This window comes from Chionomys nivalis, chromosome 8, assembly GCF_950005125.1.
Source record: "Chionomys nivalis chromosome 8, mChiNiv1.1, whole genome shotgun sequence".
Classification (NCBI taxonomy): domain Eukaryota; kingdom Metazoa; phylum Chordata; class Mammalia; order Rodentia; family Cricetidae; genus Chionomys; species Chionomys nivalis.
Genome location: NC_080093.1, coordinates 87,020,002 through 87,047,930, shown reverse-complemented (window position 1 = coordinate 87,047,930; position 27,929 = coordinate 87,020,002). Strand labels below are relative to the sequence as shown.

Genomic DNA, 27,929 nt, shown 5'->3' with positions numbered 1-27,929 from the left:
ATTAGTGTGATCTCTGCCTTCCTATTGCACAGAAGTTCTTCCCTGTACATGTTTAGGGTCAAGTTTCTCCTTTTTCTGAGGACACCAACCATACTGGGTCAGAATGGTCTCCAAATACAATGATGCTCTTCCGAAGTACTGGGATTAGACTTCAGCATATGAACTTTGGGGAGGACACTAATACCTACTTCACCCTTTCTTTTCCTTACCCCCCCACCCACGATGTTTTGAGACAGGGTCTCTCTCTATATAGCTCAGACTGGCCTTGAACTCACTATGTAGCTCAAGTTACTCCTGAATTTGGTGATTTTCTTGCCTCAGTCTCCTGACTGCTAGAATTCACACTGTGTTCCATATGGGGCCTGGTCGGATGGCCCAATGGTTAAGAGTGTGACGGCAGACGATCTGAGTTGGTTTCCAGTACCACACTGGGCAGCTTACAGCTGCCTGTAACTCCACCAGCTTCAGAAGGTATGATACCCTCTCTGGCCTCCTCAGACCTCCACACATAGATCACACTTACATATAAATATAAAGAAAAAAATCATTTTTTTTTCAGGAGGAGGCCAGGTGTGGTGTTGTATGCTTTTAATTTTACCATGTTAGAGGCAGAGTTAGGCAAAAGGGCTACGAGTTAGAGGCCAGTCAGGTCCTTGTGTGCATAGGCTTCCTCCTAGCTACAGAGTGGAATGCTGTCTCAAAAAACGGGGAGGGGAAGGAAGTTTAGGGAACTAAATTCCTCTATATTGAACCTTCAGAATTAGGATTTCTTTTTCTTCTCTTCCTCCTTCCTCCTCCTCCTCCTCCCCCACCCCCAGGCACCTCCCCTCCCTGAGTACAGGTGTACACTGCCACACCTGGTTTAGGGTTTCTTTTTAGCCACTACTTAGGGCGAGCTGAGTTTGCAGAAATAAATTAGAGGTTGTACCTTGTGTTATTTGCTGACTGACGATTTGGGCTGGAATTGGAGAAGATAAACAATAGAAATCAGATTATGGGCGGGCAAGAAAAGTCCTGACCGTGGGAATGAAATGGGCTGGCACTCCTAAGGTTGACAAAGTGAGGAAGAGGTGACATCATGGTCCCTTTGTTTTTGTCCCTACCTTCAGCCTGTGAAATTCCCTTTGACTTTAAACTCATTGATTCAGCTTATTCTTTTTTTTTCTGCTCTTTCCAACTCTGCTCATCTCCTGCCCCCCTTTAAAAGAAGACATATGTGGACATTAGGAAGTTTATTAACTTGTTTATAGGCAGAGTTTCATGTAGTCCTGGTTGGCTCCCAGCTCCAGATGCAGCAAGAATGATCTTGAACTTCTGAATTCCAAGTGCTGGGGTTATAGGCATGAACCACCATGCTTGGCTTGTCACCATGAGGTGTTAGGGATCAAAGACAAGATCCTGTGTATGCTGCAAACTCTCAACACCTCAGCAACACTCACATCTCCCCAAAGGAACTTTATTTATTTATTTATTTATTTATTTATTTATTTATTTATTTATTTTTGTTTTTCGAGACAGGGTTTCTCTGTGGCTTTGGAGCCTGTCCTGGCACTAGCTCTTGTAGACCAGGCTGGCCTCGAACTCACAGAGATCTGCCTGCCTCTGCCTCCCGAGTGCTGGGATTAAAGGCGTGCGCCACCACCGCCCGGCTCAAAGGAACTTTAAAGAGGAAAAATAAACTACACTTTTAACCTGAGAAGCCCTGCTTTTGAATTTTGATGGTTATCCTTTCCAGAGTGTCTTAACTGGGTTCAGAATTAACAGAAGAGGACTGTGAATGTGATTGTGAGTGGATTCCAGTCACCTAGTCACAGTCACTAACCCAGGCACTGGAAGAGCCTTCTGGAACATCTGCTATGCCATGCTCATTTTATTCGTGGAGAATTTAAAGCCAGGCAGAGTTCAAGTGACCAGTGGTAAGAGATGTAAGTTGAGCAATTACAGTCGTGGGGACACTTCCCTAGGTCTGAATAGGTTCTTTTTAGTTGGTTTACCATTCTCATTAGTAAAATAGGTGGAGTGATTTGCTGGGGTTGACCGAGATTTCCATCCATGCAAGCACAGCCCACCAGCGACAGCAGCATCACCTTGGTGAAGCCCTTCCTAAGATGTGAACTGATGATCCCCAGCGGCAGGGGTTAGGAAGAAAAGTTTGGGCGTATCAACTTCGTTTTACACATTTGTTTAGTATGTATGTGAGTGGGCATACGGTGGAAGTCAGGAAATAACTTGCGGTACTTAGTTCTCATTCCACTAGGTGGATTCAGGAGATGGAACTCTAAGTCGTCAGGTTTGGCAGGAAAAGCCTTTACACACCGAGCTATCTTATCAGCCCATCATGAACTTTCTAACTCTCTTTGTAACTTGTTGCCTTCCCAGAGGCCACTACAGAGGCATCAATGCACAAAGCAACTTTTCCCAGAGGCTCCTTTTTTTTTTTTTTTTTGTTTCTGTCCCCTTCCTCATTCTCCCTGATTTGGGATTAAGCATTCCAAGCTCGCTCTGGGCATTTTTTCCGCCTTCTTGTCTGATCTCTCAGGACTCCATCTCAGGACTGAACCAAAGCTCCTGCAGTAACTATGGGACTCCCACAGAGGCCGCAGGGACTGATCACTCCGGTCTCGCGTGTTCCCAGGGATGGGGGACATTTCTTTGCATCACACGCGAGCTCTGAAAAGGCCTGAGTTGGTGTGGAAACCCACCAGAGGGACTTGACGTGGTGTTTACAAACCCACACTGGACAGAGGCCGCCGTCCTGGGGGACGGCTGGCGGGACGGAGGGGCGGGACCAACAGGGGCGGGGACAGAGGGGGCGGGACCTGCCGCGGTCAGGTGACCGCACGGCGGGCAGCGTCGTCTGTGGAGCTCCTGCTGGTGGCAGAGGCGCCAAGGGGCCGGCAGGGCGGGTCAGGTCCGTCGGGGCAGCGCGGCCGCAGCCATGGGGGGCCTGAAGGACGAGCTGCTCAAAGCCATCTGGCACGCCTTCACCGCGCTCGACTTGGACCGCAGCGGCAAGGTCTCCAAGTCGCAGCTCAAGGTGCGGTCCCGGTTGCTGGCGCTTCCCGGGGGGAACGGGACCCCCGGCGGGGTCCTTAGGGAGGGGTGGCTGGGAAGCGGCGGGGCGGCCATCCACGCGCCTCCTTTTGGCCTTCGGGGCGGTGCGCGGGGTCGGTCGCGCTCCTCCGGCTCCCGCGACGGCTGCAGTGTGCTCAGAGGGGCGCCGCGGGACCGGCGGGGCGTCCGCCTGTGAGGGGTGGCGGGGAGCCCGGGAGCCTCCGCCTCGCCTCGGGACGCGGAGCAGAGCCTTCCCAGAGCCTTCCAACCCGGCGTCCGCAGAGCTTGGGGCTAGTGAGAGCGCGTGCCGAGCAGCTCGGATCTTGCTGGCTCTCTGCGAAGGCCATTGCTTTTACAGAGTCCTCGTCAGGGCTGCACAAGGACCTCAGAGGTACGCAAAAGGAACACTTGTAAGTTGAGTAAACCCCAAAGTGGCCCTCAGCCAGGAGAAATTGGCAGCCTCTTGAAGAGTCTGAGATATAGAAACAGACAAGAAGAGCCATTCACAGGCATTTTTCAAAATACACATTTTGGATCTGAGTGACTGTTGCTTTTTAAGCCTCTTCTGGGAAGAAGTTTCCTAAGATTGGGTTTGCTTTGTATTTTTTGTGCAGTAAATGAGGAAGTTCTTTTCAGTAGTGGCTTTTATGCCAGTAGGATTTGGCGTTCTCACTTGTTTTCCTTTTGATCTTATTCATTAAATCATAGTCTGGAAGGGCCGATGGAAATTAGCCACATACTTTTACTTTACAAATTAATATACGGGGGCCCGGAGAGATGGATGACTCAGTGGTTAAGAGCCACTGCTTTTACTGAGGACCAGGATTCCGTTCCCAGCACCCACGTGGGGTGGCTCACAACTGCCTGTAACTTCAGCTCCAGGGGCCTCTGATGCCTCTTGCCTCTGTGGGCAGCAAGCACACACGTTTTCACACGCATACACATAATTTAAAGATAATATTTTAAAAAGTCAATAGGCGTTTCTGGTGTACAGGTCAGTGAGTTTTAGCACACGTAGGAAGTCACTGTCACTAAGATTTCATCAGTTCCGTCCCACAAAGCATTGTCATACTGCCTTATCTCCAACAGGTGGTAACCATTGATCTGCTAATTTTTCTTTGTCTACAGTGAATGGGATCTTCTGAAACTAGCTTCCTTTACTCAGATAAATGCCTTAGGAATTAGCCTATCTTGTGTATATTGTTAACTCTAGGTTATTACATCCTATAATAGGTGTGCCATAGTTATCCACTCTCCCTTGAAGATTTATGTTATCTCTAGTTTACTTGTGATTTTGAATAGAGTTGTATGACTTTGTTTTTACTTGCTATTATAACTTTTGTGTAGTGTGCAGCCGGGTCTTCTTTAAACCATTCAGATACCTGTCTTTTTTGGGGGTGGGGGGAGACAGGGTTTCTCTGTGGAGCCTTGACTGTCCTATGACACCTGTCTTAGAATATTTAGGCCATTTACATTTAATGTAATGATTGATATTGTTAGATTTAGGATTGCCATTTTATGATTTGGCTTTCTCTCTCTCTCTTTCATTCATTCATTGTTTCTCTTTTGTTTTATGTACTCGGAATTACTATTTTGTCACTTCAAGGGGAATGTAGAAAGCTTATGCCATGTAAAATCCATTACCCTTTTTGCTTTGTGTGTAACTCATATTTATTGCTCTGTATACTTTGGAAAACATCAATATTATTATTTTTTAACTTTCAGTTATAACTTTTAAAGAACCTAAGAAAATAGTTCATCTTTCCTGCATATAGTCCCAGGTTACCCCTCTGTTTGTGTATGGTAGTTGAAGATTCTGAGGTGTGATTTGTCCTAAGTTACAGTGTAAACAGTAGCTAGGTTAGATTGAGAATTTTCACTTTTTCCCCCACCTGCCTCTGCCTCCCTCGTGCTGGGATTAAAGATGTGCACTACCATGCCCAGCAAGATTTTCACGTTGTAAAGCCAGTGCTCCTTAATCCCCTCTTTTTCCAACTGATTATAGATGAGATAAAATTCTGTTACTTTCTTTGTACTCCATTAAAAATTTGAGGAAAAGAACCTAAGGGATTTAAAAAAAAAATTCAACGAAACCTCTGCTTGCCCTAGAGAACTTCCATTTATTTAATGTATGTGTGTGGGTGCTTACCTCAGTGTAGATCTGGAGATCACAGGACAGCTTCCAGGAGTCAGTTCTGTCCTTCCATTGGGTGGATTCCCAGGTTAGGCTCAAGTCATCAGGATTGGCAACAAGCACCTTTTACCCACTGAGGCATCTTGCTGTCCCCTTAGGGGATTATTGACAGCAACCTAGGCAGGAAGTGTAAAATCTCAGTTCATAGTTTCAGTCCCATGTTGCAAGCACATCTGTGAAGCTGTATTTGGGCTCTCCTGTGTCTGCATAAGAGACTTTGGATTACTTCAGTGTGCACATCTTGCCAGTGTTTTGGAACTGAAATATTTAAATTTAAACTTTTTCTTGGTGTTTGAGTCTGTTTCATTGGTGAGCAGTAGTGTTTTGGAGTTAATGTATTGATTTACTTATGTAATTTTTTTTTGTCTTCTCTAGTGTGTGTAAAGTACCATGCTAATTTAATGAAAGGTTAGTAGTTTTAGGGCTTTTGGATTTTTTTAATTGGGGATAGAACCCACCTTGCTAGGCTAACACTCTACCCTGTGTTTTTCCTCTAGCCCCATTTTTACTTTAAAACTGTATATGTATCTGTGTATGCATGTGTTCTTGTATGTGTGGGTGCACATGGGTACATGGTGCTTGTAGAGGGCAGAGGGTAACCTCTGGTGCCACCCTCAGGAATGCCATGCACCTCCTGTAGAAGGTGTCCCTGTTGGCCTGAGCTCACCAGTCAGACTAGGCTGGTTGGCTCCTCCTGTCTCCACTTCCTCAGTGCTGGGATTACAAGGGCCCACTTCCATGCTGCATATTTTCACAGAGGTGCCAGGGATTGAATCCAGGTCCACACACGCTTCTTGCCCGAGCCACATGCACTACCACACAGCCTCTGCTTAGATACTTATTTTTTCATTGTGTAGTGCTGGAGATTGAACCCAGGGCCTGCTGCCTTCTAAGCAAGCTCTGTATCACTGAGCTATACGTCCATCTCTATTCTTATATCTATTTATTTATTTTAATTTAACTTTTTTTTTTTTTTGGTAATCATTCTATGTAGTCCTGAATGGGCTGGAACTTGCTGTGCAGACCAGGCAGACTTCAGACTTAGAGCAGTCTTCCCGCTTTTCCCTTTCAGGTGTTGAGATGGCGTGTGGAAATCATGCCTGGTTTGTCTTATTTGTTTATTCATTAATTTATTTCAGGTTAATTAGTTAATTAATAATTATTTAATATTAATTTATTTATGGTGTATATCTCTGTGTGTGCACATGCACACGAGCGTGTGTGTGTGTGTGTGTGTGTGTGTGTGTAGGTGTATAGATGAGCGGACAGTGCAGAAGAGTGGTTCTCTCCTTCCACTGTGTGGGCTCTGGAGATAACTCAAGTCAGACCTGGTGGCCACGCAACTTTACCCACTGAGCCATTTTGCTGGTCTACCTTTGTTTTTTTTTTTTTTTTTTTAATTAAAAATTTTGTATTAAAAGATTTGTTTTATTACTTTTAAATTATGTGTCTATGTCCTTGTGTGGTGTGAGTGCATGGACCTAGGGAGGCGGAGACATCAAATCCCTGGGTGCTAGGATCTGGATTCTGGTCCTCTGCAAGATCAATACATGGTCATAACTGAGCCATCTCTCTAGCTCTACTTTTTATTTTTTGAGAGAGGTTTATTTTATTTTTATGTTTTATGTGTATGGGTGTTTTGTCTGCATGTATAGTTGCGTACCACATGTCTGTAGTACCCTCAGTGACCAGAAGAGGGCATAGCACCCCTGGGACTTGAATTATAAAGGATGAGCCATTATGTGGGTACTGGGAATCAAACTTGGGTCCTCTGGAAGAACAGCCAGTGCTTTTAGCTGCTGCGCTGTCTTTCCAGCCCCACTTTTATAATTAAAAAAAAAAGTTTGCTTATTATTATTTTGTGTGTGTGTGTATGTGTGTGTGATGTGTGAAATCAGAAGCACAAGTGCAGTGGTGTGTCTGTGGTGTTAGAGAACCATTGTGAGTTTTTTATCTCCCTCTGCAGTGGGTTCTGGGGATTGAACTCATGTCTTCAGGCTTATATTTCTGAGCCTCTTGCTGGCCTACCTTCGTAACTTTTGGCAGAGATGGATGCACTCATGTATAGAATGGATGGATGCTTCTTGTGTTTGGCATTGCACGGCGTGCAGGTGATATGGTTGTGAGACAGGGAGAAGAAGAAATAGATAGGAGTCTTTACTTTCAAAGAGTTTAAATTTTGGCATGCAAATTAAGAGGGTATGAAACCATTAGAAAATGCCTATTAGAACTAGCTGTGGTGGACATGCCTTTATTCCCAGCACTCTGGAGGCAGAGACAGGAGGGTCTCTGAGTTTTAGACTAGCATGGTCTACAAAGGAGTTTCAGTACAGCCAGGGCTGTTACATAGAGAAACCCTGTCTCGAAAAACAAAACAAAACAAAACAAATGAAAAAAAGAAAAAAGAAGAAAAAAAAAGGGGGGGCTGAAGAGATGGCTGAGCAGTTAAGAGCATTGACTGCTCTTCCAGAGGTCCTGAGTTCAATTCCCAGCAACCACATGGTGGCTCACAACCATCTCTAGTGAGATTTGATGGCCTCTCCTGGGATAAAGGTGTGCATACAAATAGAACACTCAGATACAGAAAATAAATAAATAAATCTTTTTTTAAAAAAGAGAAAAATGTCTATTTACTTAATTCTCCCTACCCCCTGCCCACATAAACTATATTGCTTATATAATTGCCTTATCCTTAAAAGACAAGAAGTCTAGCTAAGAATGGTGGCTCACGCTTGTAATCCAACACTTGAGAATCTGAGGAAGGATTACTGCAGGTTCGAGATAGTCTTGGCTGTACAGTGAGCTCCATGATAGCCAGAGGTATATAACAAGACTGTTTGAAACAGAAGGGCCGTTGAGATTGCTCAGCTGGTAAAGGCACTTGCTCCCAAGCCTGGCTACCTGCGTTTGGTCGCTGGGACCCCATGGTGGAAGGAGAGAAGTGACTCGTGCCCGTCGTCCACTGACCTCCACATGCATGCAGTGGGTTGGCGTATATGATATGAAGTGTAGTGTAAAGATAGGGAACACAAACAGTAGGAATATCACTGGATGGAAGGCGCTCAGTTTGAAACATAAAATCCAAAGAAAAATTTAATAATATAATGACATTGTTTTGGTGTTGCAAATACAGACTTTCACTAAACTTGTCAGTAAAATAAAAATATATGGGGGCTGGAGAGATCTCTCAAATGGTTAAAGAACCCTTTTGGCTCATGTAGAGAAACCGGGTTCAGGTTCCTAACATTTACATACATGGTGGCTCAACCATTTTCGGTTCCAGCTCCGGGGATCCAGTGTTCTCTTCTGACCTCTGTGGGCTTCTGCATGCACACAGTGCACATGTATGCATACAGGCACACACATCAACACATAAAAACAAGTAAATAAATATTAAAGCATGGAACATGTGATTAGGAACCTTGTGTGGTAATAGCAGCCGCTCAGCATTTCATAGGGAAGCTTCCTTGTTAAAACAAGTGTGTGTGAGGTCACTGTAGGCCAGTGGTCTTCCCGCAAGTTTCCAGAAGTCTCCTCCTCCCCACAGGGAAGGGAACCACTTCTGCCCCTTAGAAGCCATCATCTCCATTGGCCCAGTTGATAATTATATTGTTAAAAGGCAGTTCATTATTTTATTCTAATATTTAGTTGGTGTTGCTCTGTTTCACAAGTTAGAATATAGAGAGATATTTAAGGGATTAAGTTAAATTCCTTTTTTTAAAACTTTAATCATGGTGCTGGAGAGTACTTGTTGCTGTAATTCCCCTCCAACCCTCCAGCCCCACCTCCCCACCAGGGTCTTACTATATAGCCCTGGCTGTCCTGGGACTCACTCTGTAGACCAGGCTGGCCTCGACCTCACAGAGATTTGCCTGCCTCTGCCTTCCCAGTGCCTTATTTTTAAATGTGAGACAATTTCCATACTTTAGGAGACCTTAGTAATCTGCCCTTTGAAATAGACATTGCTTTTAGATCAGGGTATAAGTTCTCAGAAGTCATAATTGAAATAGGTTTGGGTGTTGGAGGCGGCTTGTTAGTTATCCAGCCACCCAGACTCCCCAAATAATCACACAAAAACTATATTATTTAAATCACTGCTTGGCCAATCACTTAAGCGTATTTCTAGCTTGCTCTTATATCCTAAACTAACCCATCTCCATTAATCTGTGCATCACCACAAGGTCGTGGCTTTTGGTGGGTTCCAGCGGAGGTGTCTGTCCCTGGAGGCAGCTACTGGCTTCTCATTGACTCCGCCTACTCTCTCCTCTCTCTGCTTGGAACTCCCGCCTTGCCCTATTCTGCTAAGCCACTGGCCAAAACAGATTTATTCGTTAACCAATAAAAGCAAAACATAGACAGAAGGACTTTCCACACCAGGGCGTATTGTTTGAAACAGAGGGAATACTTATTCTTCTATTACATTTTATTTGTATATTTTTTTAGGTGAGTGTGTGAGCAGGTCACAGTGTATATGCAGAGGTCAGGGGACAACTTTGGGAGAGTTTGGCACTCCCCTTCTACATGTGGGTCCCAGGGATCAAACTCAGCTTGTCAGGCAGACCTCATGGCAAATGCCTTTCCCCACTGAACCGTCTCGCTGGCCTCTGATTAGTCTTTATTCTGTGGTTATTTAAAAACTATCATCACATTATTTAGCATTTTCATTGGTCGTTCCTTGCTAAGAACTATATGTGATAACCTTTATTATTGTGTGCTGGCGTTACATATAATTTAAGAGGAACTGTCATAGTTCATATGTACAAACGGTCTAAAATTCCTAAGACTAAAAAATGGCATTTACAAAACAAAAAGTCTCTCTTGGCTCATACTAGTTCCTGTCCTTCTGCTCCTTCCAGAGTTCACGGTGTACCTTAAATTAATACTGTTACTGTTATGTAGTGATTATATAGTTATATATAGTGTTATAGAGTGCTTTTCCCTTAAATATAGCAAACTCAAGTGATATTTTTGCACCCTCTATTATAAAGTTTAGTTTGCAATTATGGCTTCAGTGTGAATTATATGTTAGTGCTGGGAATGTCTTAAAATTAGGGTACTGGCTCCACTTCCTGTCTGTTGTTTTTAGAAACAACTCCAGTGAGGATCCAAATAAAATCACTTTCAGAGGGGCAGTGTGGGTAGTTTGCATCTTATTTTCTCAATTATAGGTACTCATTCATATTCTCCCTCCCTAGGGTCTCTTCTGTAGCCCAGGTTGGCCTCAAACTCACAAATATATCTGTGTTAGCCTCCCAAGAGGTGGGATTACAGGACAACCATTAGGTTTGAAATATCTTGAATCAGTTGTTTCTTTTTTTTTTTAATATTTATTTATTTATTATGTATACAATGTTCTGTCTGTGTGTATGACTGCCGGCCAGAAGAGGGCACCAGACCTCATTACAGATGGTTGTGAGCCACCATGTGGTTGCCGGGAATTGAACTCAGGACCTTTGGAAGAGCAGGCAATGCTCTTAACCACTGAGCCATCTCTCCAGCCCGAATCAGTTGTTTCTTATTCTTTAACTTGGTGTTGGTTTGCATAGTTTTGAATAGTATCTCGTATTTTGTTCCGATGCAGGCATCTAGTTTCAAAAGTTTTAACCTGGATTGTTAAAGTAATTGACCATGCAAGAGTAGTAAGCTGAAAACACAAGGAAGCAAACTGCAGGGAAGGCCTTGCTCTGTGTGGAGCTCAGACACAAAGCCCAGGTTAATTCTCATGTTCTTGGCATGAGTAACATTGCGTTCCTAATCCTGCCGACTGCGTTTCCTGCTAACCACTGTGCTAGAAACTCTTTATGTTGGGAAACCAAAAATTCTAATTTCAAAAAGCAAGGTTAGGACATTCAAATCCTAAGTGAGCCTACTTGGAGGTGTTGGAAGGCAGCCCGGCGGGGGTCCGTGTCTGTCATTGTCCCCCTGCTCCGCTGAGACCGGAGGACTGAGAATGAGAAGGCTGGTCTGGAAACCTAGCGAGACCCTGCCTCAAAGAAGATAGCATGTGTAAATGGTTGTGACATTTCCCAAACAGAAGGGTAGCTTTCTAAATAAAAAGAACACCAGACATGTCCAAATCTTAAAGTGAGTTAGAGCGAGGTGTGTCTTATTTCTGGTGCTTATTTTTTGCTACAAAATGTTCAGTGTGATGATCTGGGAATTTTGTGCCTAAAAAATACATGTGGGAGGCTCAGGAAAGGGGGACCTGATGCTGCTTTTGACCTCTGTGGATACCAGGCACACACATGGTCTACACACACACACACACACACTCACACATACGGTGTACACACACACACACAGATACACACACGCAAATAAAACACTGATTCACATAAAAGAAATAAATCTTTAAAAAAAAATAAGAAAATATGTATAAACTCTTGTCTTATTGAAGACAATACGTGAATCTCAGGGCACTGTTGGCGTTGTCCGGTCACCTCAACCCAGCATTTCTGACCTTAAAACTCAGAGCTTACAACCTTCCTGAGCCCCACTTCCTTTGGGTCTCACTACCACAGGCACACAGTAATGAACCTACAGGTACCTGCTTTCCGAGCTTGCCACCAGGTATTTCTTATCCTGCCCAGCCGAGGGGTGTCCAGAACCTTCCTCCTGCCGGGTTCTCTTTCTCAGTCCTATCTCACAACAGACACCTAAGTGTAACCTGTGTCTCAGCACCCGTTATTTCTTCTCCTCCCACCCTTCCTTTTTGTTCGAGACAAAGTCTCACACGCTAGTCCGCACTGGCCTAAAACTCAAGGTGCTGGCAGGTTATAGTACTGAGCTGAAATGGGTTCTCACTGTTTTGCCCAGGTTGGCCTAGAACTGGTGGTTCTCAGGATCTTCTGCTCTGTCACCTGGATAGCTGGGGACTAGGGTATTTTGTCACTTCAAGTCTAGTTGACGCTGTAGTTCTCAGCAGTTGAGAGGAAAAACATTTACTAGGAAAAACGCATATATTAACTTTCGTGTGGAAAGAAGAAAGGTGGTTTAGGAGGAGACTTTAGAAATTGAGTGTATGTGACTTCGTGGCAGAGTAACTCGTGGTTTTAGTTCCAGGCCTCCTACTCCCTCCTGTGTCAGTTCAGAGTGTAGAGACGGCATTGGGAAGTGTTGCCTTTCACTGAGCTGTGGGAAGAGGGGCACAGTCTGCCCTCAAGGAGCAGAGCCCAGCAGTTCTTTTCAGTCATAGGATGATGCATGTGAGTCCAGGTGGCTGTTGCCCTGGAGTTGAGAGAGCTATGGGCAGCTGACCCGGGTCTCAGTGGCGGAGTGAGAGCTGTTTGATAGGTGGGACTGGATTAAAATCCTGAGGTCCTTTACTTAGGAGACTTTTCTGTTAACTTTTTTTCATTTAATTACTTTGCGGATGGAGGGGTATGTGCATGTTTTAGCATGTGCGTGGAGATTGGAGGGTAACTTTCAGGAGGTCATTCTCTCTTTCCACCATGTGGGTTCTGGGGAAGGAGCTCGGGTTGTGAAGCTTGGCATCAAGCGCCTTAGCCAGGAGCCATTGCTCCAGCCCTCTACAGCTATATTTTATCTCTTAAATGGGAGGATTAAGATGTAGGGTACTTCTCCCTCTCTCCTGCCTCTTATCCTTGGATTTTTACTTTCTATGGCTTCTGTTACTCGTGATCAGTTATAGCCTAAAATACCAAATGGAAAATTCCAGAAATAAATAGTTCGCAAGTTTTAAATAACTTATTATAGTATATTGATTTAATTGTTCATTTATTATTGTTGTTGTTATCATTATTCAGGCTATTGTTAATCTTTTGCTGGGCTTAATTTGTAAATTAAATTTCATTATTAGTACATGAGGAAAATGTGGTATATATGGGGTTTGGTACTATCTTGGGGTTTCCTGCATTTTGAGGAGCCATTGGATGTTTCTCCCCGAATATTAGCCAGGAGGCTGGTTAGGATAGAAGCCGCATTGTAGGCACCACATATAGCCAGGATGTCATAGAGAAGGCAGCAGAGGTAAACCTCCGATTTGAGGGCTTGCTCATTCTTATACACTGGCATCAGATTTTTCTCTTGGAGAAGAGGGTGCTACATTGGGCTACCTCATTTTTCTCTCCTACTCTGGAGCCCTCCACCATATGCTTTGTTCTTTCCTCAGACATCTGTACCTGAGGTCTCTCCCACCCCATGTGGCAGGCACTATACTGAGTGTCCAGGAATGAGACTCCCTCGCTAGATCTCAAGCCTGGTGAAGTACGCTCGAGCAGCTCCAACAATGTTAGTAACTAATACTGCTGAAAGTTATCTGAAGTAGAAGTTGCAGTTAAAAGTTCTCTCTGGAGGCATAGCAGAATAAATTAAAAGTGCCCATATGTCTAAGGAGACTCAGAGAAAAGGATCTTGAAAGATTTCAAGTGTCCTCGTCTTAGCAATGTTTGTTGGCTAGTTTCTATGAAGTACTTTATTAGTTTTTCTGGGTTTGCACAGATGGATGAAGGACCCTGCCATTAAGGAATGTGAACAGTGGTGCAAGTCACAGATGAGAAACCTATTGGAATTTTCTTCTACGGATGGCTTTTTTTGGGGGGAGCTCATTGTGGGGTCCAGATTGATCTAAAACTCTTGTCCTCCTGCCTCAACTCTCCCTCAGTGTACACTGCCACATATGGGGATCATCTTTTTTTAATAGTCCTTTCCCAGTATCTGTGCATGCACACATGTGTGCAGATACCCAGGCGTATGTATTTATGTATATGTGTATATATATATATATATATATACACACACACACACACACATATATAAAATTTGAGACAGATATACATGCTGTTATGTAAGTAGGCTCTTCTTTTCTGTGCTTTTGTGACTCCCTTCTCAAGCATTGTGCTGGGAGCATCTTTCAGTACCATAGCACACAGATACAAATCCCATCCTTCTGAACACTTGGGAGTGTATTTTGTTTTATTTTACTGGTTTTTATTCATAGGTTTTTGAGATGCTTTTGTTTTCCTCCAGCCATGCTGCTAAACATGCCCCAAAGCACAGGTCACGTCTCTGTCATCTCTGTCCCCGCCTGTCAGTTGTGCGGTAGGCAGAACGGTGGCTCTGCGTTTTCTGGCACCAGACATTGGCAGGGCAAAGACTGAGTCTGCGAGCAATCGATGCTGTGTAGTTAGTTGCTTAAGTATCTTATGTTACTCAGTAAAAGAGAAGCTTATTTTAACCCACATTAGTAAGGCTAAGTATCCTATCATTTATTTGTTCACTGATTCATTTATTATTGAAGAAAGGGTAGAAATTGATCTTTTTGTAGTACACTCCAAGGTATAAAATCACGGAGATAATAAAGTACTGGGCGCGGTGGCTGGCGCACTCTTGTAGTCACAGTACTTGAAGGTAGAGGATCAGGAGTTTACAGGCACCCTTGGTCAGCCTGGGCTTCAAAGACTGAGTCTTAGAAACAGAACAACCAATATCCGGCCATCCAAAAAAATTCCAACACGAAGAAGAAGAACAACCCCTCCAAAACCAACAAGCAGCAGAACAAGAAACAATTCAGAGGACGATCTCCACGCAGTAAACATAGTTCAGGGCTTCTTTTTGAGACAGGGTCTTACTGGGTAGCCCAGGCTGGCCTTGAACTCAGAGATCCGCCTGCCTCTGCCTTCTGAGTGCTGGGATTAAAGGCGAGTGCTGCACACATAGCTGTAACTCCTTAGGTGTAGTTTCCTTGTAAAAAGAAAATGTTTAAAAGTTCCTTTATAGACAGATGAGAGGGCTCAGTGGGTGAAGGTGCCTGCTGCCAACCCTGACGACCTCGGTTTAGTCTCTAGCATCCACATGATGGAAAGAAGAGAACCTAGCCCCCTCTGACCTCCATACTTCCACTGTGCACACATGTGCCTTCCCTCCTCCCGGGAAATGATCAAATGTTGGGGCCAGTGAGGTGGGACAGTGAAGGGGCTTGCTCTCAAGCCCAACAGTCTGTTTGGTCTCTGGGAGCGACATGGTAAAAGAAGAGAAACAACCCCTACAGGTTGTCCTTTGACTGCTACGTGTGCCGTGACATTCACACCTTTGCCCCATCCCCACTCCCAACACGTGCACAATTAATAAAAAAATTAAAGGTGTGAAGACATAAGTCAGACCAAAATCACACACAGCAGCCAGCTTTAGGCTTCAGTTGTCTAGTCTTAACCTGAACTTGTAAAACAGCTTACCGTGTTTAGTTTTCAGTTTGCTTTGTGAGTTCTCTATCTATGCCCATTGCTCATTTTGCTATTATATGTTCCTTTTATTTTTTTAAAATCTCTAAGAGTGGCATTAAGTAATTGTGGCATTAGCCTTTTCGTTTGCTTGGGTATCTTTTTCCTGAAAGAGAACGTTTAAAGCGTATGAGATGAAATTTACCAGTGTTTTCTAGTAAGTTGCTGATGAAGTTGATGAATTCACCCCAAATAATTTATTAAAGGCTTTTCATTTAGAATCTGACCCAGTGGCACATGTGTAGCACAGTGGTACATTTTCCCTGGAAGGCATCGAGATGTGGTTGGGGTTAGAGACGCTCCCTGTCTCACTCCCTCTCTTAGGGCTGCGCTTCCATTGCATCCACCCTTGGCCCCACGCTAGTCCTTTTGAGCTGGCTTGTGGGAAGACAGGTGCGGAGCTCAGATGCTTCTCTGGCTTCTAATTCTGTAGGCCTTTGGCACAAGCAGCACTTGGAGGTTTATTTGGTAAAAGTGTCTAGGATGGTAATTGGTTGTACTTGGACTGAGGGTTTTTTCTTTTTCCTTTTTTCCTTTTTGAGGCTGAATAGAATGGAAATAATTTAAAAGGAGCAGACGAGACACAGCAGGGATAAGCAGGAGGCGGAGCTGCTGGCAGAAGGGGAGCATAACTCCATGGGGAAAGGGGCAGGACTAATGTTAGACAATGCTTCAAGGCAGGGCATCGACGACGTAGGAAGTTGATCATTCTGCCTTATTGTTAGGGAGAATTTTCTGGTAACTTGCCATTAGCTTGAAATTTTATAAGTCAGACAGGAATTTCGTGTTTTGAAAAAGATCGCCCGTTATGAATTACGGTTCTGTAATTGTGCAAGTGTTTGGAATAGCAGTCCCCACCCCCTTTTCTCTGTGCTGATCTTGCCCATTGCGCACATCCTGTATAGGGAAGCGTGTGCGACTCGGGGGTGCGTTTCAAAGAAGCCTTCAGAATCTCTACATCTTTGGGAGGGAAGAGGGTGAACATTCAGCAGTAGTGTGTTTGGCAAAACCCTGTTTAGTCGCCCACCATCCTTGATTTCATTTTTATGATAGCTGGGGCAAAAATGCTTAAAAGCATAAATGCAAGCCATGCACAGAGGCCACACACAGGACATCTCAGAGCAGAGGCCCTGCGGGGTCAGCAGCAGGCTGCCCTCAAGGGCCCAGAGAGATGAGTTTCTGGCATGGATGTGGATATTTTGTTGTGTAACAATGATTTATTCTTCAGACGAAGGGACAGAGAGGAAAGTTGCTTAGCAGTCATGTGGGTGCTGGAGAATGGCCTTTGAAGGAGCAGGGTCTGAAGTGGAATAAATTCAACGTTTTTAGTACAGCAGCTCATGGCAATCCTTTTACAAATAGGAACTTGCAGTCTTTTTTGCTTCTGATTGCTTTTGTTCAATCTGTTTTTCTGCTTTCTCGTGTGGAGAAAGGGCTGATGCTTATGGGAGTGGTTTCCTCAGAGCCTGTGCTGGGAGAAGAGTGTTTCCACACAGAGGTTGGTTGGGTTTGTAGTGGTTCTTCACCACAGGGCTTGACTCAGCTCTGCTGAGTGCCTGTCACCTTGCTGGGCCCTGGGGACCTGACTGGTGGGGCCGAGGGGGCACTAGCCCATCCCTGAAGCCTAGACACAGCGTGCGTCTTTGGAGTTCTCTCTTCATAGGCAAGGCAGTCTACCAGGAGAGAGAAGGTGGCACAAGTAAAGACCAGAGTGATCGGTTTCTTTCTAATGCCAGTATCAGGACATGCAAGATGGATTTGGGGCACATCTTCTAATCCTCAGACTTAATATCTTCACTTGTAAAAATAGCTCTAGACCTCACTTTTCCTCGCAGTCTCTGAGGTAAACGAGTGGATGGTGAGGGCCTACTCTAAAAGGCCCAGGCTGCTGTGGAGGCTTACGAAACTTTCTCATCGTTTTACTAGTTTGTGGAGTCATCTTCGGGAATATTGTTAACTTCTTTAGAGACAGGGTCACTTGTTGTCCTGGTACTCACCGATTAGGCTTGACTGGCTGGCCAACGAGCCCCAGGGACTTCTGCACCTGTCTGCACCCCCCAGGCTGGGTTTACAAGTGTCATAGTGAGCAACATTTCTGCGTGGGGCTGGCAATGGAGCTCAGGTCCTCATGGCTGAGAGGCAAGCCTGTTTACTGACTGGGTGACTTCCTAAGCCCTAAATTTCGATTTCTTTATATATTTTTTTAAGTTAAGAAACCAAAAACCAAAACAATGTATTGTCTAGACTTTTAAAAGTTGACGAAAGATAATGTCCCCTTAGAAAGTTTCTCATCTGTTTTATGTCAACTTCTGTGGTTAACCTTTTTGAAGACTTCTTTTTCTAAGCCTTTCTGTATATAAAAAAAGAAACTGTAACAAAGCTGAACCATCACTCCAAATGGTGACTCTTTTTGTGGAATTAATTCATGACATGAATTTGGATTAACAACTAAGCATTGGGATTTTTCCTTCCAAAGTTTAGACTTAAACCCAGCTCCTCATTTTATATTGAGGATACTGAGACCAAACCAGTCACATCATCCTAAGGCCCAGGTCTCGTTCACAGTGCTTGTTACTATAGCGTGATTAAGTGTGGGAAGAAAGCTACCTCAGAGGGCTGGGGAGATGGTCCGTGGTTAAGAGTGCTGACTGCTCTTCCAGAGGACACAGCTTCAATTCCCAGCATCCACATGGCAGCTCACAACTGGCTGTAACTCCAGCTCCAGGGATCTAACACCTTCACATAGACGTGAATGCAGACAAAGCACCAATGCACATAAAATAAAAAAAAAGAAAAGGGAAGAAAGAAAGAAAGAAAGACCCCTACCTCAGTTGTGGGAGGTAAATGCAGCTGCCCTGTGTTTACAGAGTGCGGTTCAGCTGTTCCATGCTGAAGTCTAGCATCCAAATCTTCAGGACCTTGGGGCAAACAGGGCACCTCCACATACAAACAGCAAGCAGCAGTTTTTTTTTCCTTAAAGTAGAACGAGCTGATCTGATTCATTAGGGAAAATGAGAATTCTGAAAGTGGGAGAGGCACAGTGGGAAGAATTCCCAGGAACAGCATTCTTCGGAGAACTGAAGAGTCGGGTTTGTTACTAGACAGTGCAGGGCAAGAGTGATGAAACCCGAATTCTTCTCTCAGTTCTGTTTGCTGACCTTTGTCAAGAAAGTTCTGTTTTATTTCTTTGTGCTAGTACTTCCTGTTTCTAAGACGAGAAGGATGCTAAGATGGTGCCCAGGGCCATGGCAGACTTTTCAGTGGAACTCTTGAGACCCAAGTGCAAAGACAGGGTAGGCGTGGGAGAGAATGGACTTTGCTTAGGCTTTGCTTTATATTTCTCAATTTAATCTTATTTTTAAAAATATTTAAGAAAAATTTATTAGGTTTTTCATTTTATTTTGTGTGTTGCGTTTTGCCTGCATTCATGTCTGTGCACCGTGTGTGCTTGGTGCCAAAGGTGGCCAGAGGAGGGCATCGGATCCCTTGAAATGGAGTTAGGGATGGTTGTGAAGACCGTGTGGGTGCTGCAAATCTACCCTGGGTCTGCAAGAGCAACGAGAGCTCTTAACTCCTGAGCCTTTCTCTCCAGCGGGAGAGCTTGGCTTCATTTAGTCAGCTATTTTTCACACCCCATTCCTCCATACGAATGTTTTCTGTTTGTTTCTCAAACACTCAAAAGCCACCCTTATTTACTTATTTAACACTCCTCCCCCCTTTTTATGAGAGGGATGAATCTCAAGTCTCAAATGTCCCAGGTTAGCCTTGAACTCAGTATTTGGTTGTGGATGACTTTGAACCGATTAACCTGCCTCCACATCCAATGCTAGGATTATAAGCACACACCACTGTGCATGGTGCGTGCCACGCTGGGCATCAAACCAAGGGCCTTGTGCATGTCAGCAAAGAATTCTGCTGACCAAACTGTATCCCCACACACCCCCCATTTATTCTTTCAAAGTATGTGTGCGTGTGTGCATGTGCGTGTGTATGTGCATGCGTGTGTGTGCGTGTGCATGTGTGTGTGTATGGGTGTACATGAGTGTGTGTGGTGGCTTAGGTACACATGGGTACATGCACACAAGTTGATGTTATGTATCTTCCTTAATTGCTCTGCACTCTGAACCCCGAACCAATTCCAGCTACTCTGTGCAGCCAGCTTGTGCCCTGGATCCTCTGTCCCTGCCTCCTGAGTGCTGGGAATACAGGCAGCTGCCGTCTCTTCTCTCTTTAGGTTACAAGCTCATGGGCCCACCCCTTGCTTTTTTATGTGAGTACTAGGATCTGAACTCAGGTTATCCATTATGTCTGTGCAGCAAGTCTCTGAGCCATCTCCCAGGCCATGGTACGGAGTGTGGGGTAGCTCGGTGGTGGAGTGCTTGCCTAGCAAGTGCGAAGCCCTTGGTTCTGTTCTAAGAACAGGAAACAAGTTAGACAACAAACACAAATTTTTATTTTTAAAGAAGCTGCTGTGAATCCTGTCTTCTGTCCCTGCCTCCCACTTATTAGTTACCTATGTATTCCTTCAGAATACCATAGTTTTTTCTTCCTTTTCATTTCTCTTGTGACACTTGAATACTATACCCTTAAAAATGTGGCTGGGCTGGAGAGATGGCTCAGTGTCTAAGAGCCCTTGCTGCTCTCACAGAGGACCTGGGTTCAGTTCCCGGCACGCACATGGCGGTACAGCCGCCTGTAGCTCCAGCTCCAGGGTCTGAACTGCAGACGCTGCGTGAAAAAAGGTGTAGTTCATCTTGGGATTGTTTTCCTATCAGTGCACAGTGAGCTTCATTGTGATCCTAACATTTTATAGACATACCCTAATTTAATCAGTGGTTGGGGATTTTTACTTGGTAAAGTCCCAAGTGATCTTTATGTCTGGATGGTGTCTGTGCCTGACATGAGAACTTTTCTCTGTGATTTCTAAACACTTTACAGTCTTGAAATCGACCTTACAAAACCTTGTTAGGGTAATTAGGGTATATTTGATAGATAGAGGAAGAAATATATTTAGGGTTTGCCGACTGGTGTGCAAGGCTCCACTGTGCTCCTCTTGGAGGCTCTGCTGGGATGTACAGGCTCTGTGTGAGGAACTCAGCCTGTGTTGTAGGGTTGGTAAAAGTCTGCTTTGTGGGGCTTAGGCCCATTAGTAAATTGACTTCCTTAAAACCGGTAGAGCATGCATGAAAGGATCTCCACACAGATGACGCTTTGAGAAGCAAAACCAGTATAGAGAGAAGATATGCAAATGTTCTTTTTATAGATTAGACTTTAATCTAAAAGATCCTAGCTGAAAATAGGTGTATGCAGAAGATGACTTCCTTAGTGAAATTGAAGATGCTTGTGTGGATGAATGTGGCTCCCCCCCTTTCTGAGATAGGGTTTCTCCGTGTAGTCCTGGTTGTCCTGGCCCTCACTCTGTACACCAGGCTGGCCATGAACAGAGATCCTCCTGCCTCTACCTCCCGAGTTGTGGGATTAAAGGTGTGTGCCTCCACCCACAGTGAACATGGCAAAGAGTAGTTACATGTTTAATATTGAACAGATAGGAACTATATTAACCTGGGATTTGACACCTAGGGAGGTTTACAGTGGTTGGAGGAGAGAGTCCAGCATTGCCTTTGTAACGTGACCTGTTCAGTGTGTAAATGAAATGGAAGGTACTGGAGTTTTAATTTAATGTAAAACTTAAGACAACTGAGCTCGCTGATTCTCTCGTGGGTGCTGAAGTGTGCACTTAGGTTACCACACCACAACAATAGCCCTTTGCCTGTGCTCTGGGATGGCAGCTTCTCCCCTCCTTTCCCCTCCCCCCTCTCCCCTCCACCCCTCACTTGTCTCTGGGTGAGAATAGAACCTAGGGCCTCTGCACACCAGGCAAGCACTCTACCAGTGAGCAGCATCTCCAGCTCCCAGACTTCTTTTTTTGGTCTATCTGTGATTATTTTTCCATTTTGGTTTTGAGACAAGGTAGCCCAGTCTGGCCTGAACTTTGCTTCCCAGGCTGACTAGCTTGCAGATTCCTGTTGAAACCTGTCAAGTGCTAAGCACTGGGATTACAGATGTGTTTTGGCTGATTGACTGTCTTGTGTCTTTTTATACAGATGTTAAACTTAGCCTAAAGTCATAAAAACTTAGAGATATTAGTATACTTAGAGATTAGTAACTAATACTTGATATATTCATGTATTAATATGGTCCTTTCTCTATAGTCAGTGGGAAATGAATCCAGAGCAGGTGTGTCTTGTCCTGGTCAAACATCTTCTCCAAAATGCTTTATAGCATTTTGTCAAGTTCTTTCTGTAAACAAGTTCTGACATCCGAGAGGAACTTGACACAGGGAAAAGTTTAATTTTGAACACTTTCTGTTGCCACTGCTCCCTTTCGTCCTTAATGTAGACCAGTTAATATGAAATGACCTTGCTAGGAGCCAAGGACCACTGTGTTGTGTTCACACAGTCAGGGCTTGTGTGGTGGTAAGTGGGTGTCTTTACACTGTTTTTTCCCCCCTCTTAGGTCCTTTCACATAACCTGTGCACAGTGCTGAAGGTTCCACATGACCCCGTTGCCCTTGAAGAGCACTTCAGGGATGATGATGAAGGGCCTGTCTCCAACCAGGGCTACATGCCATATTTAAACAAGTTCATTTTGGAAAAGGTATGATGCTAACTTTTTTTTCACGTACAGCTCTGCTTGTTTTGTCTGCATCAAGTGGACCAAGGCAGTCCTTGTTGGTGGGTGCATTAAGAAGCTGGGTATGAAGCTAGGTATGAGGCTGGATGTGGTGGCACACGCCTTTAGTCCTAGCATTGGGAGGCAAAGGCAAGTGCACCTCTGAGTTTAAGGTCAGCCTGGTCTACAGAGCAGTTCCTGGACAGCCAGGGCTACACAAACAAACAAACAAAGCTGGGTGTGTAGGCCTCGGAAGATAGGTAGGAGTGAGGTTGAGGTCCTCCCTTCCTCTTCTCTCGGATTGACACTTCCAGGTTGGTTTCCTCTTTGAAATAAAAAATGTGTTTGTGATACTCTGTGTCTGTCTTCTCTCGGGATGCTTTACTTACCCTGGAAAATAGGGTTTTCCAGGTGCTGCAGCGGTTGTTAAAGAATGAGTGTGATGGAGTTAAATACGAATACCAAAGGGGTGATAATTCAATAATTGCTGTGTAGATATTACACAGCAAACTTCATTCTAGATTTTTTAAAGGATGTCTTCACATCTTCCCCGGGTTGTCTCCTAGGATGTGCATGAGTTCCTTTTCCTGTTGCTATAACCAAATACCTGACAGGAAGTGACCTAAGGGGGAGATACTTACTGTGGTTCACGGTTTGATGTGATTTAGTCCGTTGTGGTGTGGAAGGCTTAGCAGTAGGAGGGACTAGGGGCTCTGGCAGCAGGAGGATGAGGCTGCTTGTTCACATCTGGGCAGACCAGCAGATTAGAGGGAGGAATGATTGCTGGAGCTCAGCTCATTTTCTCTCTTCTTCACTTTTTTTTTTTTTTTTTTTTTTTACTAAGTCTAGGACTAAAGCCCATAGGATAGTGCCATCCACATTAGGATGGGTCATCTCCCTTCAGTTATGGGATGGTGCCATCTACATTGGGATGGGCCGTTTCCCTTCAGTTAGTCCTCTCTGGGAATGGCATCACAGACACACCCTAAGGCAGCAATTCTCAACCCCATGGGTCATGCATGACCCCTTTAGGGGTAGTATATCAGATACTTGCATCATGATTCATAACAGTAGCAAAATTACAGCTATGAAGTAGCAACAAAATAATTTTGTGGTTGGGGGTCACCACGGCGTGAGGAAATGTATTAAAAGGTTGCAGCATTAGGAAGGTTGAGAATCATTGCTCTAAGGTATGTCTGAACACTCTATACCTTAAGTTCTTTTTTTTTTTTTCCTTTTGGTTTTTTGAGACAAGACCTCTCTATGTAGCCCTTGCTGTATAGATCAGGCTGGACTCAGACTCATAGAGATTCCCCCGCCCCTGCCTTTTAGAGTGTTGGCATTAAAGGTATACACCACCATGCCCAGCCATAATCTTAAAAGTTTTGACAATAGTTTGGTGTGGTGATAAATGCCTATGATTCTAGCATTTGGGACGTAGATATAGAAGGGTCAAGAGTTCAGGGTCAGGACTGGAGAGGTCTTGAGTTCATTTCTCACTTGGTGGCTCACAACCATCTATAATGAGATCTGATGCCCTCTTCTGTTGTGCAAGCATACATGTGGGCAGAACACACTATACACAATGAATAAATCTAAAAAAATTTTAAAAAAGTTTAAGGTCACCCTCAGCAATAGAGTAAGTTCAAGGCCAGCCTGGACTACAGGAACCCTGTTTTTAAAATAAAAACAAAGAGAATATTATGGAACATACTGAGGAATTCCAGCGTCAGAATTTGTGCGGGCTGAGTCAGTGATGAGGTCGTGGTCCACTGGCTTCATATTCCGAAACTCTCTGCTCTGCTACTGCAGTTTGTTCTCCATGGTGTAGTGTGTTTTCAGATTTGAATTTTAAGTTTTGAAACACTATTATAGTCTGGCAGTTTAAAGTCCTGTAAGTGGGAGAAAAGATAGAAGCATTGAAAAAGTCCACACTGAACCACTAAATTTGGAGCAAAATTCTGTTGTGGAGCCAGTGAGGGTGTGGTGGAATAGTGAGTCCTGTTCCTGGCTGCCTAGCCGTCCTGGCTGCCTAGTGTCCTGCTGTTCAAGGGCTTTGGGTTAGATTCTGAAATTTGGTTTGGGGAGAGAAAAAGCCAAAAGTGTGAAGGCTGCTGGCAGAAGATGTAAGGGGTGCTGCTCCTTCTGCGGTAAAATATGAACTGTAGATCACACACTTGCTAGACGTACGTCCGAGTTCGTGTGACTTTGCTGGATCCCGGTGTTAGCCCTGTGAGCAGAAGCAGTTCAGCCAATACGGGGCAATAGATTAAAATGATTTTTAAATTACGTTCTATGTATTTATTGCCTGTATGAGGGCGGGAGAGGGTGCACTTGTGGAGGTTAGAGGTCAACTTGGAGAAGTCAGCTCCTCCTTACTCTGTGGGTTCTGGGGATTGAACTCAGTCTTTAGGCCTGGTGGCCAGCACCTTTACCCACTGAGCAGCCAGTTGGCTCCTCCAGCAGTGTCCCTTAGCTGGGCTCTTAAAGACTAAGTCCTCTTTCTCCAGGTTACTATTATTATTTTCTACATAGGGAAGTCATGGTTAAAGGCAGGGGTGGAGTTACTTTGAAAACTTTCTGAGAATCTCAGACTGTCTCTGCTTCCGTCCGGTTGTCTCAAGTGCTTTAAGATTGCCTCTCTTCTTCAGTGTTTGTGTTCATTGCTTGCTTTCTCCAAGTCTTCTGGTTTTGTCTGGATTATTACTCTCAACAGTATAAGGCCCTGAAATACATTCATTGTATTGAAGTCTGCTTTCCAAAACGTAGCTTTCATATTTGGCTTCTGCATTTACTTCCTGATAGCCATTCCTGATGTTTGTCACACTGGTAGAATTTACTTCCAGTTTTCCTGAGACCTCAGGTGACTAATCAGTCTGTTGTTCTTTATGAAATATTTTGCCTGAGTGTTAATTTTGTTAAATTCCTTCTTTAGTGAAAGGATTTGAAATCCCAGTTTTGTGGGCTTTCTTCTTCCTCTCTCCCTCTTCCTCCTCCCCCTCCCCCTTCTTGTTCCTCCTCCCCCTCCCTCCCTCTCCTCTTCCTCTTTTGAAACAAGATTTTATACTTGGATTACTTGATGGTGAATACTTGAAGACATAGGCCAGTTATTACTTTGAAAACAGCTTATTTCTAACTAGCTACACAAAGTAGTTGTTCTGCCTTGGCAGGCTTTTGAGACTGTCATTCTTCCGTGAGATCTGTGGCTGATGAGGCTCGCTGGTCCTTGCTGTGGTCAGCTCTTGCCCTTGTGTATTAAAGGTTTGTCTGGGCAATGTGATTAAAGCTGGTAATCCATTGGCCACTGCCACGTTCACGTTGGCGATGCCTGTGCTTTCCAGCAGCACCCCCTTGTTTTGTTCTCATTTGTGTTTTGGAAGCACACATAGAGAGGGGCACATGGTACACCAGCTCAGTGTTTCCTCTGAGGCCTCCAGCCTCTGCGTTCAGCCCTTCCAGCCTCCCATTTCTGCAGTTTTCCTTCTCTATACTTTCTTACCATGTTTGCTACTCATATACTAGTTGCATTTCTTGCTTAAAAACCTGTTCTTTTTTAAAGTTTTTTTTTTTTTTGGTAGAGCTACTAAAATTAAAAATATGTATGTGCATGAGTGTTTGCCTGCATACATGTCTATGTGCCCCATTCACGCAGTGCCAAAGGAGGCCAAAAGAGGTCGTCACATCCCCTGAACCTGTGGAGGAGCAACAAGTGCTCTTAACCACTGAGTCATCTTTTGAGCGCCATAAAATCTGTTCCTTGGTTTCTTCTATTAATTTAATTCTATACACTTGACTCTTACTTTTTTTTTTTTTTTTGTTTTTTGTTTTTTGTTTTTCAAGACAGGGTTTCTCTGTAGCTTTGGTGCCTGTCCTGGAACTAGCTCTTTTAGACCAGGCTGGCCTCGAACTCACAGAGATCCGCCTGCCTCTGCCTCCCGAGTGCTGGGATTAAAGGCGTGCGCCACCACCGCCCGGCTACACTTGACTCTTAAAATTCCTCAGCTGTCGTTGAGCATGAACGGTATTGTTAGTTAGGTTTAGCCGAGGCCTTTTCATGTTCTTTCTCACTAGATCTACCTTTGTTGTTTTAAAGTTAAGTAGGTTTATAAAAACTTTTATTTTATATGTATGGTGTTTGCCTTTATGTCTTTGCACTATGTGTGTCCCTGGTGCCTGCAGAGCCCAAGAAGAGGGTCAAATCTCCTAGAACTGGAATTACAGATGTTGTGGACCACCACATGGGTGCTGGGAATCAAACCCATGTCTTCTGGGAGAACAGCCAGTTCTCTTAACTGCTTAGCCTGAAAATTCAGTAGTTTTAATTTGCTGCAATGACCAAATTGCCTTCCAGAGAGATTTTCATCATATTTATGCATCATAGAGAGCTGTATATGCATTCCTATCATTCTGGAGGGAAAGGAGGTGGTTTGAGACAGGTTTATGTAGCCCATTCTGACCTCAGATTTGCTCAGTTGCCAAGGATGACCTTGAACTCCTGATTGTCCTGTCTGTACCTTTGTAGGGTTAGGATCACAGGCACGCATCACTATGCCTTGCTGAATGTAGACAGAAGTTTCTGTCCTACCCGGTCCCAAAGAAAAACAGAGGCTTATATTAATTACAAACTGTTTGGCCTATTAGTTCAGGCTTATTATTAACTAGCTCTTACAACTTAAATTAACCCATAATTCTTATCTATGTTTAGCCACATGGCTTGGTACCTTTTCTCAGTGAGACATTTTCATCTTGCTTCTCTGCATCTGGATGGTGACTCACTTTCTGCCTTTCCTCTTCTCAGAATTCTCTTAGTCTGGTCGCCCACCTATACTTCCTGCCTGGCTACTGGCAAATCAGTGTTTTATTAAACTAATATGAGTGACAAATCTTTACAGTGTACAAGAGCATTATCCCACAGCAGCTGGAGGCTGTGGGCTTTTGAGTAAATAAGGGGTTTCCTGCTGAGAGCCACCAGGGACCTCATGCTCCTGAAGACCATGACTGGCACAGTAAATACAACAGCAATGTGGTTTAAAGAAATAACGTGTGTGAAGATAGCAGTGTTGGCACCAAATTCACATTCCGTGCAATTTACCTATTTAGCCTTATAGTTTGGTGGGTTTTGATATGGCTAGTTTTGTATAACCATCACCACAATCAAGTTTAGGATGTTTTTGTTATTCCCTTCCGAAAATTTCATTCTATAGCATTCATAATCTCCTCTGCCACAGCTCTAGGCAAGTTCTTGTCTACACATTACCTGTTTTGACATTCATTAATGATGGAATCCTCCCATGTCCAGCTTTTGTGCCTGGTGTCTGTCACCTCACCTGTTTACTGGCTTATCCTTACAACAATCTTATTTTCTTTTTTTTCTTCTTTTTTTTCTGTTTTTTTTTTCTTTTTTTTTTTTTGTGGATTTTCGAGACAGGGTTTCTCTCTAGTTTTTGGTGCCTGTCCTGGAACTATCTCTTGTAGACCAGGCTGGCCTCGAACTCATGGAGATCCATCTGCCTCTGCCTTCCGAGTGCTGGGATTAAAGGCCTGTGCCACCTCTGCCTGGCATGGAACAATCATATTTTCTTACGGCAGAATAATATATATATATATATATATATATATATATATATATATATATATTTTTTTTTTTAAAACAGGGTTTCTCTGTGTTGCTCTGGCTGTCCTGCAGAATCATAGTCTTTTTTTTTTTTTTTTTTGAGACAAGGTTTCTCTGTGTGCCTCTGCCTCCTGAGTACCGCAATTAAAGGCATGCA

At 44.1% G+C, this 27,929-nt stretch overlaps 1 protein-coding gene across 2 annotated transcripts in view; it reads left to right on the top strand.

Moving 5' to 3' along the window:
* Window positions 1–2,860: 2,860 nt before the first annotated feature.
* Swap70 (switching B cell complex subunit SWAP70) overlaps window positions 2,861–27,929 on the top strand; it is a 62,522-nt gene continuing 37,453 nt past the window's right edge. The window contains exons 1-2 of one of the 2 annotated variants that reach the window (XM_057779770.1): window positions 2,861–3,037; window positions 22,003–22,143. In XM_057779770.1, the coding sequence (XP_057635753.1) occupies window positions 2,939–3,037; window positions 22,003–22,143 (240 nt within the window). In that variant the 5' untranslated portion in view covers window positions 2,861–2,938. The remainder of the gene's footprint in view (window positions 3,038–22,002; window positions 22,144–27,929) is intronic. The other variant, XM_057779771.1, reaches the window with a different exon arrangement.